The sequence below is a fragment of the Macaca thibetana genome, chromosome 2 (genome assembly GCF_024542745.1).
Source record: "Macaca thibetana thibetana isolate TM-01 chromosome 2, ASM2454274v1, whole genome shotgun sequence".
In the NCBI taxonomy this organism is placed as follows: Eukaryota; Metazoa; Chordata; class Mammalia; order Primates; family Cercopithecidae; genus Macaca; species Macaca thibetana.
Window position 1 is genome coordinate 45765293 of NC_065579.1, and position 16915 is coordinate 45782207.

At 41.7% G+C, this 16915-nt stretch overlaps 1 protein-coding gene across 1 annotated transcript in view; it reads right to left on the reverse strand.

The window, feature by feature from the left end:
- Positions 1–5210: 5210 nt before the first annotated feature.
- Positions 5211–16915, reverse strand: part of SLC9A9 (solute carrier family 9 member A9) — a 586828-nt gene continuing 575123 nt past the window's right edge. Inside the window, exons 15-16 of the mRNA XM_050779755.1 lie at positions 8554–8659; positions 5211–6945 (exon numbers count right to left, since the gene is read on the reverse strand). Of these exons, the coding sequence (XP_050635712.1) occupies positions 6718–6945; positions 8554–8659 (334 nt within the window). The 3' untranslated portion in view covers positions 5211–6717. The remainder of the gene's footprint in view (positions 6946–8553; positions 8660–16915) is intronic.

Genomic DNA, 16915 nt, shown 5'->3' on the forward strand with positions numbered 1-16915 from the left:
TAGCTGTGTTATTCCAATCTCTTCTTTAATTGCCACGTGGCCTTCTTTCCTGTGTGTGTGTGTGTGTGTGTGTGTGTATGTGTGTGTGTGTGTGTGTGTCCTTATAAGGATACCAATCATTTGATTTAGGGTCCATTCTAATCCAGTACAACCTCATCTTAACTCGATTATATCTTCAAAAGCTTTATTTACAAGTAATGTTACATTCATAGGTACCATATTTTTTTTGGCAGGGGGACATAATTTAACCCACAACCTTGGTAAATGAGTGGGAGTAGCAAATGAAGAATATGTTGCCTCAAATTTAAAGCCACTATGCATCATGCCTTTTCTGGTTGTAGGAAGGCGGATGCCACAGCTTATTCTTCACCTTAGAGGGGACATCTCAACATGCCCATACCACTGACAATTTCACTGGGGTTGAAGGCCCGTTCATTTTTGTCAGAATTATTTCCCAACCTCTGACATACAAATAAATACCTTACCGGTATGCCTTGAGTAATTGCTGCTACTTCTTGTGAGGTCCAAGTAACATCAATGCAATGGACCAGGCATGATGGTTTGAAGGGAAAAGTGATCAAGGTCCCTAAGGACTAAATTATGACCTAGGACTGGAAAGTTGATACATACCTCTGAAGTAGGAGAGCGAAAGTGTATTGCTAGTTTTGCTAGCTGAAAGCAAATGGTTTGGGTGGTTTTTACTAACAGGTATTCAGGAAAAGTGCATTTGCCAGATTAATAACTGCGTGTCAGGTACCAGAGGATATGATACTTTGCTCAAGCTGGCCATTTGCAACTGGGAAGTAGTGTTACAGGTAGAGGTGTGAGTGGGGCAGAAGAGGGCTCTCCCCGCACCCACTAGAAATGTCGGGTGATGATGTGACATTTATCACACTGCCTCTCTAAAAATGATAATTCTGCAGCCAGGGAGAGACAATCTCCTGATGGTCCATGCCTGTTAACATTAAAAGTGTTGATTGAATGCAGGCTCCAGGGAGAACTTCCTGGGCCTGTGTGTTAAGAGACAAAAATGAGTAAAGTATGATCTTCCAGGGGCTCACTCCACCTGAAAAAGGAAGAAAGCCTCAGATGGGCATGCGTCTACCTCCCTAAACACACTGCACGTGCTCACTTCCCAAGGGTAAGGAGGGCTCTGCGCGTGCAGGCAGCCCACCCTAAGGGAAGAATCATGGGAAAGACTTGAGCTTATAAAAGTCCTAGGATCAGGATTAAATGGGGCACTTGACCTTCTCTCTTTAACCTTCATGTGCCCGCTTGCACCTTCCTTTTTCTCCTGTTCTAAGACCTTTTTAAATAAACTTCCATTCCTGCTCTGGAACTTGCCTTGGTCTCTTTTTCTGTGTTATGACCCTCAGTTAAATTCATTCTTCTGAGGAGGCAAGGACTGAAGTTTTTTACAGCCCCTTATACATAGGCCACTGGTAACTTGGGGGTAACTCAGATCTTTTCCACTGGTGACAGTAGAGCAGGTGTGTAAGGCCACAAGCACAGCAACAGCAGAAATCAACATTTCTAATTTCCTCCAATCTGTTCCTTCTCTCAATTCCTGTTTAGTGAGTGAAATCATCAATCATCGTCTAGACTTTAAACTTGGGGTAATTCTGGGCCCTTCCAGCTTCCTTAACTTCCGTATGCAATCAGTTACCAACTTTATAGAGTTAATTCAGAAACTTATCTAGAACCTGTCTTCTCCATCCTACCTGATACTGCCTTAGTTGCATCTCTTGTCACCTCTCTCAGGATATTGTACTGCCGCTGGTCTTACTAGCACCCCTTCTCCTGACAAACCATGCAGTTATCTTCCTTGCCTAAAATATTTCAATAGCACCCCATTCTCACAGGATTGTGGCCCAGACTCGTGTGGAATAGCTTATAGGTCCTCTAAGATGCCAGGCTGCTTCCTTCAACTGGAAGGCCTTCACTGTACTCTAATGATCCAGCTCCACCTCCTGCCCCACAGACCAGCACCAGTCATGTCTCCTTGTCTTTCAGAAACTCTTATCATTCAAGACTTCACTCAAATGTGACTACTTCGAAGTGTTTCTTGACCATGCCCCCTTCTCATTTCCACTCTCCCATCTTGAAGGCAGGACGGCCCTCAGAATAGACATTTTCTTTCATGGGTCCTCTTTACTTAGACAGAATTCAGCAACAGTGTCCATATTAATCATTTATATTTTTCATACCTTTAAATTTATTTTAATAAGCAGAGAACACATGCATACAGTGTTGTTGTAGAAAATTAAAGTAATACAGATAAACCAAAAAGCATTCTTGATCTAGTTTTCCTAACCCTACACTGTTTGCTAATTAGACTATTATTCCAGACTGTTTTTTCACCAACACATCTTGGAAATATTGCCATGTAAGTGCGTGCATATAGACCCATTTCTGTACAGAGTATAATTGCCACAGAGTATTCCCTAGTATTGGTGCTCTGTTGTTTACTTAACTTTTCTTCTATTAATGAATATGTTTTTTCTCCTAGTTATTTAAGTTGATAGGAGCTTCATCTCATTTCCATCTGGTGTGTCATTATTCTCTTCCTTCTCTTCTAGTGTTTTGCAGTAACAAACAGTGCCACAATGAATACTGTTTTGTACACCTTCTTATGTATAAATGCCAAGGACTTATTTTCTGGAGATACCTAAAAGTAGAAATTCCGGGTAGAAGATGTACATATTTAATTCTACATATTCTTGGCACAGTTTTGTACTTGGTAGTTTTTTCTCTTCTCATACGTTGGTAAGAATTCTTTGCATATTCTGAGGAATAACCCTCAGTCTGATATACAACACAAAGTGTGTATACATATTTTTCTCTCATCTTGCTTTAAAATTTGGTTTATTATGTCTTTTGTCCTATTTCATATTTTTATGTAGTGAATTTATTGTTTACAGTTTGCATCTGTCTTAGGAAGACGGTCCATATGCCAAGATTTACATTTGTTTGTTTAGCTGTTTATATTACTTAGAATTTAGTTTTGTATATGTTAGATGTTATTACCTACTTTTATTTTTCCAAATTGATAGTCAGTTGGCCCATTAATTCCTACCCCAAATTGAAATGCCATTTTAATTAACTAAGTTTCTAAATATAGAAATTCATGGGACTGTTTCTGTACCTCGTATTAGGTTTTTTTTTTTTTTTTTTTTTTTGATTTTGTTGCTTATTTCTGGGTCAATACTACACTGTTCTAGTTATTAGAGCTTTATCATCTAGTTTGTTATCTAATAAGAAATCATTCATTTTTTTAGCTGTCTTCTAGATGTTTGATGGATGGGACTGAGTAATTTGTCTGAATTTCATGACTTTTTATATAGTTTGCATCTGTGTATGTTAGATGATATAAATAAACCCAGAAGCTATCGGTGCTGCCCTTTGTATTTTCAGGGTCTCCAAAAGTTTATGACAAAAATAACAGCTTTTCAGGGTTTCACTCCTTTAATAGCATAGTACTTGGAATGAGTTATTTCATAGGAATCTTATGTATTCAGCACCAAATTAAATAATGCACATGTGAATACAAAGCTCAAAAGGTATAAAAGAGAAAAGTCAGGTCCCCTAGTTCTTAAAAGGCAATGATACTACCAGTTTCTTATTTAACCTGCCAGAATGGTCGCACATTATTCATCCCGTTCTGCAACTTGGTGTTTTCATTTAACAATAATGTCTTGGAAATCATTCCATATCAGCACATATGCTGTTTTGTAAAATGGCTGTGCTATGATTTACTTAACCTGATGGCAATTCAGTTGTTTTAGTAGATACCTTTCATATATAAACTTTCTGGCACATCTAGAATATAAGTTCTGCACATGAAATTGTCGGGTCAAAGGGTATTTAAAATTTCAGCTTGGATTTACATTAAATTGCCCTCTAAAAAATTCCTTGAAATGTCATGAATGAAGACCCTGATGTCACTTGCTACCAGGCTTCAGACTTGCTCAGACATGCCCAAGCACCACAGGGAACATCATAGAGGCTGTAGCTGGGAGCCTGGTAGAGGAAGTGAGTGGAAGTATGTATGCATGTACCCATGAATGTGTGTATGATGTACATGATAGGAAGTTAAGGGGAGACCTGTAAGTCAATGAATTACAGTCCTGCTTAAAGCTCTAGTAATCAGCAGAAGAATTAGTGGTTTGCATAAGGCTCTTTTGCCTTTATTATTCATTAAAACTGGCAGTAAATAATAGGTTTGAATTTCACAGTCCTGATGCTAATCAAAGCACAGACCTTTTCTTAACATCATAAATTATTATCCTTACAATAGCAGCATAAAGGGAATTTGGTTTTATGAATTGCTAACTGGGACACTAGCCTCTGTTTGGGTCTTGGACTGATACAGAGGGAAGAAGGCTGGCAATCACATCACGAAACTGGAACACTGTCTTACAGGTTGGGTGGGGCACAGTTTACTCAATCTTATATCGTACCTACCTGCAGTCGGCTGGGATACCTGAACCAGCCCAGATTAAATAGCCCTTCATTGTTCATGTTAGCAACAGCTCATGATGTTCAGAGGGAAAGAGATTTTTACTTCTAAGTAGGAAGAGGGCTTTGCCTGTGGGGCAGGAGGGCTATTTTTGCTACACCATCTTAGCAAGTTGGTGCTGGTTTTAGATTGTGTACCCTCCCCTCCCCACTTGATCTCATTTCCATCTGGTATGTCATATTTCTCTGCCTTCTCTCCACTCCTGCCCCCTACTAATGTTTGCCTTTTTTGGGTGGATCTTTTCTTTCCTTGGTGTCTTTCTCCACACAAAGAGAAAGAAAACGCCAAGTTTGCCTCTCTTTCTTTTAGCATAATAGGGACAGAAAAAAAGATGAACCTTTAATCTTTTTGCCTTTCTTTTCTTTCTCCTCTAGTAACTCCTTCCCTTATTTTTGTAGCTTTTGTGAACCCTGGTCATCCCTAGTGAGAAAGGTGGTGTCTGTGCCCCTCTGCTTGACTCAGGTTTCCCTTCTCTGGGATGCCTCCCCAGCCCATCCCTGCTCTCTTCATTCCTTCAGTGACTTGTCCTGCTATCCCCTTGGCTGTTTTTGACCCAGAGGATCCCTGCATCTCCCATACATTAGCTTTCAGTGCCCACTTCAGCCAGCACTCTGAGTATAAGAGCTTAGAACCACCAAGTCACCTGGAAAGAGAAAATGACTTTAAATAAAGCATTAGCCAAACACGATCATACTTTATAACAAAAATTTATTAGGATTAAGTCAAATTAGAAAACTTCATGTTCCATCACTTATCATATTTACCTGAAATGACAAAATTATACTTAGCTTGAGTATAAAACAACTTGTGCCCCAGAGATTCTGTTTGGAAAGCAAAACAACAACAACAACAACAACAACAACAACAACAAAACCCCGATGCACATAGCAGTGTGCCTGATACCACCACAGTGAATGTTTAAGGCCTAACAGTGGTCAGCAAAGCATACATTACTTTTAAGCTTTGGGTCCAAGGAAGATGTCATTCCCTACCTCCTTCAAAAGCAGACTCATTATAGCCTGGGCACCTAGGCCTGGAGTCTATTTTTTGGAGTGTAATATGAACATCTGGATTTCAAGAGGCGCTAGACTTGAGGTATCTTTATGGCTTAAAAGGCACAGGTCATGCAGCTGAATTAAAAGCTATCTTGTTGGTCTCTGGAATGTAGGCCATGAGCCATGCCTTGTAAGGGGGAGTCCTAAGGGCCTGTCTTTGGCTCCTCAATGTAACCCACACATCATTGGCTCCGTTCCTGTCGCCCTGCTCTTGCACTGCTCATCAGCTGTGAATGCTGGAATTGGAGGACAGGTTGGGGCTCCTGCACAGTCTGCTGCCAGGTGGAGAGCAACATGGGCTGCAGAATCCTACCTTCCAGCATACGGAGACAGGGGGACCTGCTGCACAGCCAAGAAGTGACTCACATGCAGGCAAGGACGGGAAGCCTTGTTCTTCAGGCACAATGTGGTATGGGGAGAAGAAACCTGCTTTTCTTGGAATGGTCCTACCAAGCTTGAAAGTGGTGCTGCATTTAGTGCAGAGCACACCCGGCCATAGGCAACCCCTTTGAGCGATGGGAGAAGTAGCATAGGAAGGATGCCAACAAGAACAATAGGTTCTTCAACTCAGCATGGACTCTGGGAAGCCATCAGCAGTGGGTACGGAACACTTCTCTGGGCTCTGCCCTGGGGTCACTGAGAGCAAATGGGAGTCAAGTCCTCAAAATAAGAAACTTATCACTTACTAAATAGCTGTACATTCCCTTCAGCTTAGGAGCCAAATGTTTACTCTCAGAAGCTTTCTTTTCTTATTTTTAAACTCTCCCTAGCGGAGGGAATAAAATCCAGAATAGAAGTGAAGGGCCTGGAGAGCTGCATACGCAGCAGAAATGCCCTGAAGACCCAGCACAGCTGTCCCAGCCTCCAGCAGCTAGACTCCTGATACCCCCATCCCCACCCCAGTCAATCCAGTAATCAAAATGGCTGCTGTCAAAAAACTAAATTCATTTGCATAATAGAGAGGGATAATAAATTCTCATTTCTTCAGGCACCAGAGGATCCATGTGACAAGGCTTTGATTCTCTCCAATTTATGCTCTTAATACATTTTCCAGCCTCTCCCCTATACTGCCTCATCAGCTTGGCTTGTATTCCTCAGTGAGCCTTGCATTACTTGTGATTACATCTGTACTCTTCGTGCCAATTAATTCAACTGGGATTGACCCGAAGTTTGCTCAAGCTTGAGTTCATAGCCTCCCAGGCCGAGGTCTCCCTCATAAATGTTTTCCTTGCCTGGCGTCTGGGGTGAAGCTTTCTGGTCCAGACCTAGCCTTGCAGGAGGACTGCAGGGTGAGGAGGCTTGCTCCTGGTAATGTATGGCTAGTTCATCCTGGTTTACAATGCATTCCACATCATCATCTTTTAGCTGTTCCTGGTTGGGAAAAGAGAGAGAGGTGTCACTTCATGATGAAGGCAGAAAACAATAGCAGTCCTACAATGTGTTTTTTTTTTTTTTTTTTTTAAATAGAATGCATGTTTTTCTTTCTGTAACTGCCCTGTCTGGCTTTGGCCTACGTTTCTGCTGCAGGCATGGTACAGCCTTTCCCTGAGTCACCATTGAATATCTCATGCTGTACAGCCATAAGGGGTCTCTAAGCTTGAGGTAAGAGGTGTTGAAGAGCATGCTACTTACATCCCTCCTTGGGTTAAGGATGTTTCCACCACTGGTATTAACTAGGGTTGACAGGAATTAGGAGTTAGCATAATCCTGTGATCTCAGAATACGGGAAGATTCTCATGTTGGTTTTGTAACATTCCTATCAAAAAATCCTCGAAACACAGTTATTGCTATTTTTTTTTTTTTTTTGAGACAGTGTCTCACTCTGTCATCCAGGCTGGAGTGCAGTGTTGCGATCTCAGCTTACTTCAACCTTTGTCTCTGGGGTTTGAGTGATTCCCCGGCTTCAGCCTCATGAGTAGCTGGGATTACAGGTGTGTGCCACCACATCTGGCTCATTTTTGTATTTTTAGTAGAGACGGAGTTTTGCCATGTTGGCCTGGCTGATCTTGAACTCCTGACTGCAATTGGTCCATCCACTTTGGTCTCCCAAAGTGCTGGGATTACAGGCGTGAGCCACCATACCTGGCCTCCTGTTACATTTTACCTTAAAAGTGTGTCTTCTCAGCATATTTCTTGGGATTAGTATCACAAGTCTAGAAATGGCTGGAAGTCACCATAGTGGATAATGCTAGAAGCTAACTGGATCTGATAATAATAATTTTTCCCATACAGAGGTTCCCTTGAAAGAATTAAGATCCCAATTCTTCTTCAATTGGCTTTGGGAAGGCCATACTAAACTACTTGTAGGATGGGCCCTCGCTGGGGGATTTTAGGGCAGTGGTTTCCAACTTTAGCCTGTCCCAGGATCACGTGGAGGGCTTGTTAAAATACAGATCATTGTTCAAGCTCAGAGTTTCTGAGGCGAGGCCTGAGAGTGTGCATTTCTAGCAAGTTCCCAAGTGAGGCTGCTGGTTTGGAGACTACTGTTTGAGAACCACTGCCTCAGGCTTCTGTGCCCTGAACACACCTGAGATGAGTTTTTGTTTGTGTACAGGGGTAGCCAGCTGGACACTTCTAAGGGCGCTTGCAACCCTAAGACTGTGCACTTCTCTAATTCCCTGACCTCTGATTTGTTGGTAATGGTTCTAAGTGCCTCTCAGCATTTTTCATTCCACTCCCTTGAGTCATAAAGCACAGGCCTAATATTCAAAACCTCAAAACACAGCAGTTTGTGAGGATGCTTCTTTTACATTTTCTAAGGTCATTTTATGGTTAAAAATATTGGTAACAATAAAAAAGAATAAGCCAACATCAGCAACAATTGATAAGAGAAATGCTTCCTGGCGCAGTGAATTTTTAAAAAATGCTTCCTCCTCAATCCTGCAAGTAGCAGGCTTTTTGAGGTTCCTGGGCTCATCGATATTCACCAAGTCTGTCCCACAAGGGCTACCTCACCCCAGAGGCCTGAGATTTACTTACCCCATAGGCTTGAGGACTGGTAAGCAGCCTGGAAATTGGACCACACCATTCGGGTAATGTTGTAGTCAGCGGGGGACCAGAGTGGGTTAAAATTGGTTTCAGATATCTGGGAGGGCTGTTAAGGAATACTTGTCAAAAGGGAGTTAGGATTTAGGAATCTCACACAGCACAAACCTTTGTATGCTGAGACAGCTACATTTGCCTTTAAATCCCCTACTACCTCACTTAGGAAGCAATTTGCCCTGCAAAAATTGCTGTTTATCATCTTTGCTACACATACTTTTCCAGCCTTCCTGATAGCCTTTAATCATGAAGAAATGGTGAATGGCCCATGCTGCATTAGAAGTATAAATGTGCTCTTCTCATCCTATCCCCGACTCAATGTCTCATCTGCTTAGAGAATGCATTCTTAAGAATTACCTTGAACGATAACATAAAAGATTGTCTTATCTTAAAACTGCACACACACATAGCTTAAACTGCCAGTAAGTTTTACAAAGATGCAAGATGTATTTTACAAAATGTTCAGTTATTTTAGAGCTAGGTAGTGAACATAGATTGTTTTCCAAAATACTTAATTTTCACTATTCAACAGTCACTTTATACTTCATACATCAATGGATTTCTATACAAAATTATGTAAATAAGTTGGTGCTGGGTTTATTCTATCGTCTAGCACCTGTCTTTCTCATCTCTTCATTCCAAAGTGCTCTAACAAGTTAAGAGAAAAACTTGTTCAGCTAAAGCCATTGTTTCCCTCCAGTCTATCAATAATGAAATCCCCAGAGCTGCCTCAGGTTGCCTTGAGTTTTTTTGCTCAAAGGAAAGCAGTGGAATTATTTCACCATTCCATCAGAAATGCCTTTTAAGCTTTATATTACTTCCTCTGCTGGAGAATATTTCACTTCATCAGCTTTCCAAAAAGCTATGGTAAATAGGGAAACGGAAAGAATGGAGAGGAGTGATCACTGGTTGGATCGTGAAGATTGCAGCTGCGCTCAGGCACTCAGGGCATGAGAAGATCTTGGAGATGCCTCTAGTGGAGTCCATCCATAGCTGGATAATTCACATGCCATTCTCATGATGCCCTGAGCATGTGGGCATAGAGGGAAGATGCAGCCCAGTGGAGGCCAAAGAGTCTTGGTACTTCTGGCTTGATGCATTTGTCACCAAAGCAGGCCATGCACCTGAATGAAGCCTTGTTATGATGCAGGGAGAGTGACTGGGAAGATGTTAGGAGGGCCCGCCATTCCAACTGCAAATAGAAAAGTTGATCCCTCCTTTCAGATGGGCAGCTGTTGTGCCCAGTTAGGCAAAGATATTAAAGTTCAGAGCCTGGTATTGGGTGTAGCATCTTGTAAATATATCTACAAATCTGAAAAACTCTTGATGTTCTTTTAATTTTCATTAGTGTTATTTCCTTCATTTTAGGTATGCAGGAATTAAGGCCTAAGGATACAATTTTAAATAATCCAAAGGCTCCATCTGCTATTTGAATCCTCCAGTGTCACCCCTAGAAGACAATTCGCAGGGCAGGGTCATGGTTTGCAACCAGCTGGGTTTTTCTGGAGAGCAAAGCACAAGATCTCGCCCCTGCTGGGCAGCTGCAGACTCAGGCTGGGGTATGTGGTCTTTCTGGGGTTTACAGTATGTGTGGGTCAATAAAAATGTCTTTATGGAGGCGAGGTGGACAAGATATATGTACAACTGGAGTACAAATTTAAAAAATCCAGCCCATTTTCTTTCCAGGTGGAAAGATGGAAAAGTGACAGCCAGTAAGCAACATTTTTAGTGATGTCATGTTAAAAGAAAAGAAAAAGTTTATCAAGGCTCTGAGCTTGAAAGAGGCCTGAGCAACTTCTACTGAGAGGCTCAGCACACTGCAAAAGCCAAAATAATGTTACAAAAGTAAAATATAAGTTTAGGATTGTGTAGTGAACACCCTTAAAAAATCCCGATGAGGTTATCTCTTTAAATCTATGCCTAGTAGTGCTCCTTTATTTATGGTTTCACTTTTCATGGTTTTAGTTACCCATGGTCAACCACAGTCCAAAAAAATTAAATGGAAAATCCAGAAATAATTCACAAGTTTTAAATTGTGCGCCATTCTGAGTTGAGTGATATCTCACACTGTCTATTCCACCCCACATGGGACATAAATCATCCCTTTGTCCAGCGTACCCATACCGTCTACACTACCTGCCTGCTAGTCACTTAGTAGCCACTGTGGTTATCAGATTGAAAAAGCATAGTGTATACAGAGCTTAGCATATGTGAGGTTTCAGGCATCCATGGGGGTCTGGGAACATATCCCCGGCAGATAAGGGGGTACTACTATACAATGCTATTAGAGTAAATGCTTAAAGGCTAAATGTGTAGCTTTTAGTTACTATGAGGACGAAACCAAACAGGATCACTTGGCTCCCTCTGTGCAGGCTCTGGGATTTTGACTCATACCCAGGCATAAATGCCAGCCCTGCCACTTTACTGACCATGTGGCCTACTTATTTATCCTCTGAGCCTCAGGCTTTGTTGTGAATAGTGACTGAAATAGCATATGTAGAAATGGTTTTAAACCTTGATATGCTATAAAAATGCTACTTACTTAAAAAAACTGAGTAATGTTTTCCAGAGAAACTGGTGTCTCATTGTTCGATAATGATGGGAAAATGATACTGAAGAGAGATAAGAGCTTTGTGCTCCAGTCAGTTGGTGTAGCACCCAGATTCATGGACTACTAAGTGGATGGAAAATTTAAGGTGGTTCAATCCCCCTAAACAGCTATTTTTGTTAAAATTTATTGTACAGGGGGCTAGCATGAGGTGGTGAGAGGTGGGTAGAATTATTTAATGTAAGACTCTCCTGGGAATTTTGTGGCATCATTTTTGCCTGTCCTGGTATCTCAGTAGCTGTGAGTCAAAGGAGGCATACCCTCTGTGGCCGTGAACGGGATACACAGGGCGCCGTCTGCAGCCACAGAAAATGTGGAGCAGAGTCTGTTCTCCAGCATCTTGGTTTGCCCAGTGCTTGCTATATATTATGTGCTCAATGGATGTTTGGATTTAGGATATAGGAAAATATTCAGGGGTGTATGAGGGATGGAAGTAGATTCGGAGGAACAGTGCCAGAGAAGAATGAAGGGGAAGATTACCGCCAACAAATGAGTTTTATGAGTGCTAGAAACCTAAGAAAGGTGAAATCAGAGTTGGACTACTTCGGTCTGAGTTATCAGACAAAAGGGACCTTAGGAAGAGTGGTAGTGGCATAAAATAAGGTGATTTAAAAATCTGTTTTCTTTCACTCACTCATTCATTTGTTCCATCATACACTCACAGGTTTTGTTTCATGTGCCAAGCTAGTGAGGAACAGAGACAAGGCACCCATACAAGGAAAGGAACCATTACATTACAGAATGGAAAATTCCCTTTTCTCCGAACTGTGGTCTCCTGAAGGCTGTCCCTTTCACCTGGATAGTGTGGCACTTCTTAGATACTTAAGAAATAGTAGTTGAATTAATGAAGGCAACAGGCTCAGAGAGGGTAAATAAATTGTTCAATGGAAACTGCTGATTAGTTTATAGCAGAGCTGGGCCTGAATTCAGGGACTCTTCTACCACACTGAGCTATCCTCCTTCTGTTACGACACTGAGTAACGGAACTTGCCTAATTGGATAACCAATTTGGAATTGGGGACATCCTGACTTCTTCATTGCTGAGCAATGTCTGGAAAGTGGCTGGATCTCCAGGGTTACCTGAATTATTAAGAGGTAAGAAAACTCTTCTGATCTATTAAAAAACCCCAAACTGCAGATTTCGCAAAATGTGTTATTTTTGTCATCAGCTTCCAGAATGGGGAGGGAGGTTTCCCATTGGGAATTTTTAATATGACTAGTTTTGCTTCTCTAATAAGCCAGAAATGCATTGAGACAAAAAATGTTCAGCCCTGGGGGAAAAACAATGACTTTTCTCATCTTTAAAGGGCATAAGTTTGAGAATAGCAGTATGGTTCAGGAGGTGTAAGTAAAAGCTGGAACTCTACCCAGAATTTAACTTGTGTGAAATAGGAAAGACAGTTAGCAAGTGCATTTTCTCCTTTGGTCTGGGCTATCAGCAGGTCCAGAGTTAAATTTGGTGTTTAACTGAGTAACATCCAAAACACCTGGCGACATTGATTTATCTTTTGTTGTTGTTTGCTTTAAATCCTCATGTTTTGTTCATTGTATATTGCTGAAACCAATGGGCGCACAGCTTGCTTAAACCTATGGCTTGTATGGTGTGGCTTTGCATAGATTGGTGAGAAGCAAAAACCCCAAAGATTCAGCTCCACAAATGAGCACCTGGCCCTTTGAAGGACTAAGTCCCATTGCACCTATGTGGACTGAATGTCTGCATCCCCCCACCCTCTAACATAGCTAGGGTTATGTCGAAGCCCTAGCCCTAAGGTGTGATATTTGGAGATGGGGCCTTTGGGAGCTAATCAGGATGGGGCCCTTATGATGGAATTAATACCCGTATAAGAAGGGATGCCGGGGAGTTTGTTCTCTCTCTCCCTCTTCCCACCTTCCACAAAGAGGTCATGTGAGACCACAGCAAGAAGGCAGCCATCACCAAGACCTGACCGCTCTATTCTTCCAGCCTCCAAAACTGAGAAAATTTCTGTTGTTTAAACCACCCAATCTATGGTATTTTGTTATGGCAGCCCAAGTAGACTAAGACATCACTTTTCTTGGGCCCTCTTTAAAAATCTTTACTTTTAGAACCCTGTGGAGCTGTGTTCTATTTTTCTCTGAACTTGCCTCATCATGAAAATCATCTAGAACATTTGTTAAAAATTCAGATTTTAAAGACCTCTTTTGGAGATTCTGATTCAGCAGATCAGGGAAGTAAACTAAGACAGTGAATTTTCAGCAAGCATCCCACGCGACTGATCAGGTGAGTTTGGAACACAGTGGTCTCTCTGGAGTATTACCTTCCATATAAGATTCAAATCTTAAATAGTAGACTATGTTCTTTTTGTCTCCCTATGTCCATAAGCCATCATTTTCAGGGTGAGGACAGGTATAAGGCAAGCCATAATCCCATTTGTCTCTGAACCCAGACCTATATAATAGTCTCTGCTAGTTGTTGCATCTTGTCTGAGGGCTGGGATAGATACTTGACTCAACAAAATGAATACTCAATGTTATACTTGGGAGTAGATTAACAAATGATCACATCTCAGCTTGTGGAAGAAGACTTTGTGCCTATTGGGAGCATTTGCAAGTGTTTATAGACTTGATAAATGGTCTTGTTATAAGGATAAAATACTTGTCAGCACACAGCTGTGTAAAGAAGGAAAGCACATTCATCTCCATATAGAATTTTCAGGAATACTCTACCCTATGCCCTTTCATTTATATAGCATTTCCATATGTCTTATTTTCTCTTTACACTTGTAGGTATACAGTCCCATTTTACAGATCAGGAAATGTGTAAACAGATGGCTTTTCTATTCCCTTCTATTCTTACCTCCATTTCTAAAGTGCTTTTTAGCTTCTAATGCCAGCTTGCTACCAGAGATGGTCAGGGATCAGTGCCCGGTGGGTGAGAAGGATAAGCGCATCCTGGAGTGGACACCAATCTTGCTTTCCAAGTTTGTACATTCCTGCACAGTAACCAGGTCCCACTTGCTGTGCCTCCACACTGTTGTTTACACAGCACCCAGGAACAGAGGACACCTCAAATTGTCCACATCCCATTGCTCTTTGATTCCAGTATACAAATTGCACCCCTTCCGTTTTGTTTCTCAGGAAATGTGGCCCAACAAATTGTACTCTCTATGGTCTTTTTGGATATGTCAGATTCTGTAATTGGACATTCACTATCTTGCTTTCTTGGCTAAGGATGTGAGGAGCTATTCTGGTGTTCAGGGGTCAGGTCAGGAAGGCTTTAAGAGTCCAACCAAAGAGCCTTAAGCTCTTCTGTGCTTGGAGAGAGAATTCAGAGAGGAATTCCAGTTCTGCTCTGAGTGCTTGTAGAGAGAATCTGGCTGGGGGTAGAATTCTGTCTTTGCTGCAGCAGCTCTATTTCAAGAAAAAGTTATCAAGATGGCACCTTGTCTTCCATTATCCATTAAGTTCTGGGTTAAAAACAAGGAAAAGGCAGAGACACTAGTTTGTTCACATAAATATGTGAACATGTGCTCCTTTGGCTGATAATTGTTACCTTTGTCATTTTAAAGGAAATTGCTCTAGACAACTGCAGGGGCAGAAAGGAAGCAACCAATGCTGCAATGAACACTGATGGGTGCAGACGGCTGCCTGGAGTAACTGTGATGTGACCCCCTGCAGCCTGGGCTGGGCTTTATTACTCCTATGCCATTTGGAGAATGGCTGTCTCTTCAAGGCCAGGCTGGTGTGTCCCTTCCTCCCAGAAGCCTCTTTGGACCTCCCATGCTAAATAAACTGTTTCAGTGCCACACTGGTTCCAAAGCAACATATATATATATATACCTATCTGACAGCATTGATCACATTGTCTTGAAACTAATTGTTTACCTCTCCATCTACTCTTTTTTTTTTTTTTTTTTTTTTGAGATAGAGTCTTGCTCTGTCGCCCAGGCTGGAGTGCAGTGGTGCAATCTCGGCTCACTGCAAGCTCCGCCTCCCGGGTTCACACCATTCTCCTGTCTCAGCCTCCCGAGTAGCTGGGACTGCAGGCGACCGCCACAACACCCAGCTAATTTTTTGTATTTTTGAGTAGAGATGGGGTTTCACTGTGTTAGCCAGGATGGTCTCGATCTGCTGACCTCGTGATCTGCCCGTCTCGGCCTCCCAAAGTGCTGGGATTACAGGCGTAAGCCACCGTGCCCGGCCCCATCTACTCTTTAGATTGAGCTCCTTGAGGGCAAGAATGTGATTATATTTTTTAAAAAAATTTTTATTGTAAAATAAAACAGGGAGGCAGGGCATGGTGGCTCATTCCTGTAATCCCAGCACTTTGGGAACCCAAGGTGGGAGGAATGCTTGAGGCCAGGAGTTTGAGACCAGCTTGGGCAACACAGCAAGACCCCATTCCTATAAAACAAAACAAACCCCTTCCCGTTCCAAAACCAACAATGTGGAGGCAAGCACATGAAGTCCTAGCTACTTGGGAGGATCACTTGAGCCCAAGAGTCTGAGGCTGTGGTGAGCTATGATCGTGCCACTATAGTCCAGCCTGGGGTGATGGAGCAAGGCTCCCCCTTTTGTGTCTCCAAAACCACGTTCGAGATACAGCAAACCTCACAAATCCAAATTAAGGCAAGGAAACTACCCAGAGCGGAAAACATAACTTTGCCACTCACTCCAAAAGTCCCTTGCAGGTGTCTTATCCTAATCACAGGTCTCCCCTTGTCCCACAAGAGACTACCATCTTGATTTTATACCAATTACTTCCTAGAGTTTATATTATAGTTTTATCACACAAATATGTATTCCTATGCACTACAGTTTGGTCTTATCCATAAAAAATGTTTTGTCTTTTAATTTATAAACTCATCCTTCACCCTTTTACTTTCTTTACAATTTATCTGAAGAACCTGGGCTATCTGACCTGTGGAATTTTCCACAGTCTGGACTTTGCTGATTGCAGACTCATGTGCAGCTCAGCATGTTCCTCTATCCTTGGTATTTCCTGCAAATTTCCAGCTGGATCCAGAGATCAGATTCAGGTTCTGGTCTATCCCTTTAGCAAGACTAAAGAAGGAAATATTATCTAGCGGTCTCTTTGTGTGATCTGAGCAGCTGTTGATATGTAATGCTTATATTTGCTTACTGGGAATTGCAAAATCATGGAATTGTAATTAGCTATTGTTTTCTAAGGTAGAATACTTTTGTAAAGAGACATTTTCATTTACTCCATCAGGATATTCAGTGGAACAGTTGATATAGGAATGGCAAGATAAATGCTTGCTTCAGTCCATGTATTTATCAGCCTTCTAGATAACGATTTGTTCCCTATCATTCTCTGAAGATGACTCATTCTTTGACTTTGTTTGAACATGATTGTAATTAATTTCAATGTATTTTATTGCAGTTATTATCATTGTTGATGGTCAAATTGACCCTCTTTGGTCAGTGGGAGTTTTTTTTTTTTTCCAAACTGGCTTGAGTCCTATTGACATGATGCCAATATCATTACAACTTAAAAGTTTATTTATTAGAGACAGGATCTTGCTTGGTTGCCCAGGCTGGTGTGCCGTGGCTTGATCATAGCTCACTGCAACCTGCAGCCTTGAACTCCTGGGCTCAAGTAATTCTCCCACCTCAGAGCTGCCTGATAGCTAAGAAAAGACTAAAGGTATGCGCCACTATGCCCAGCTAATTTTTTTTTTTTTTTGTAGA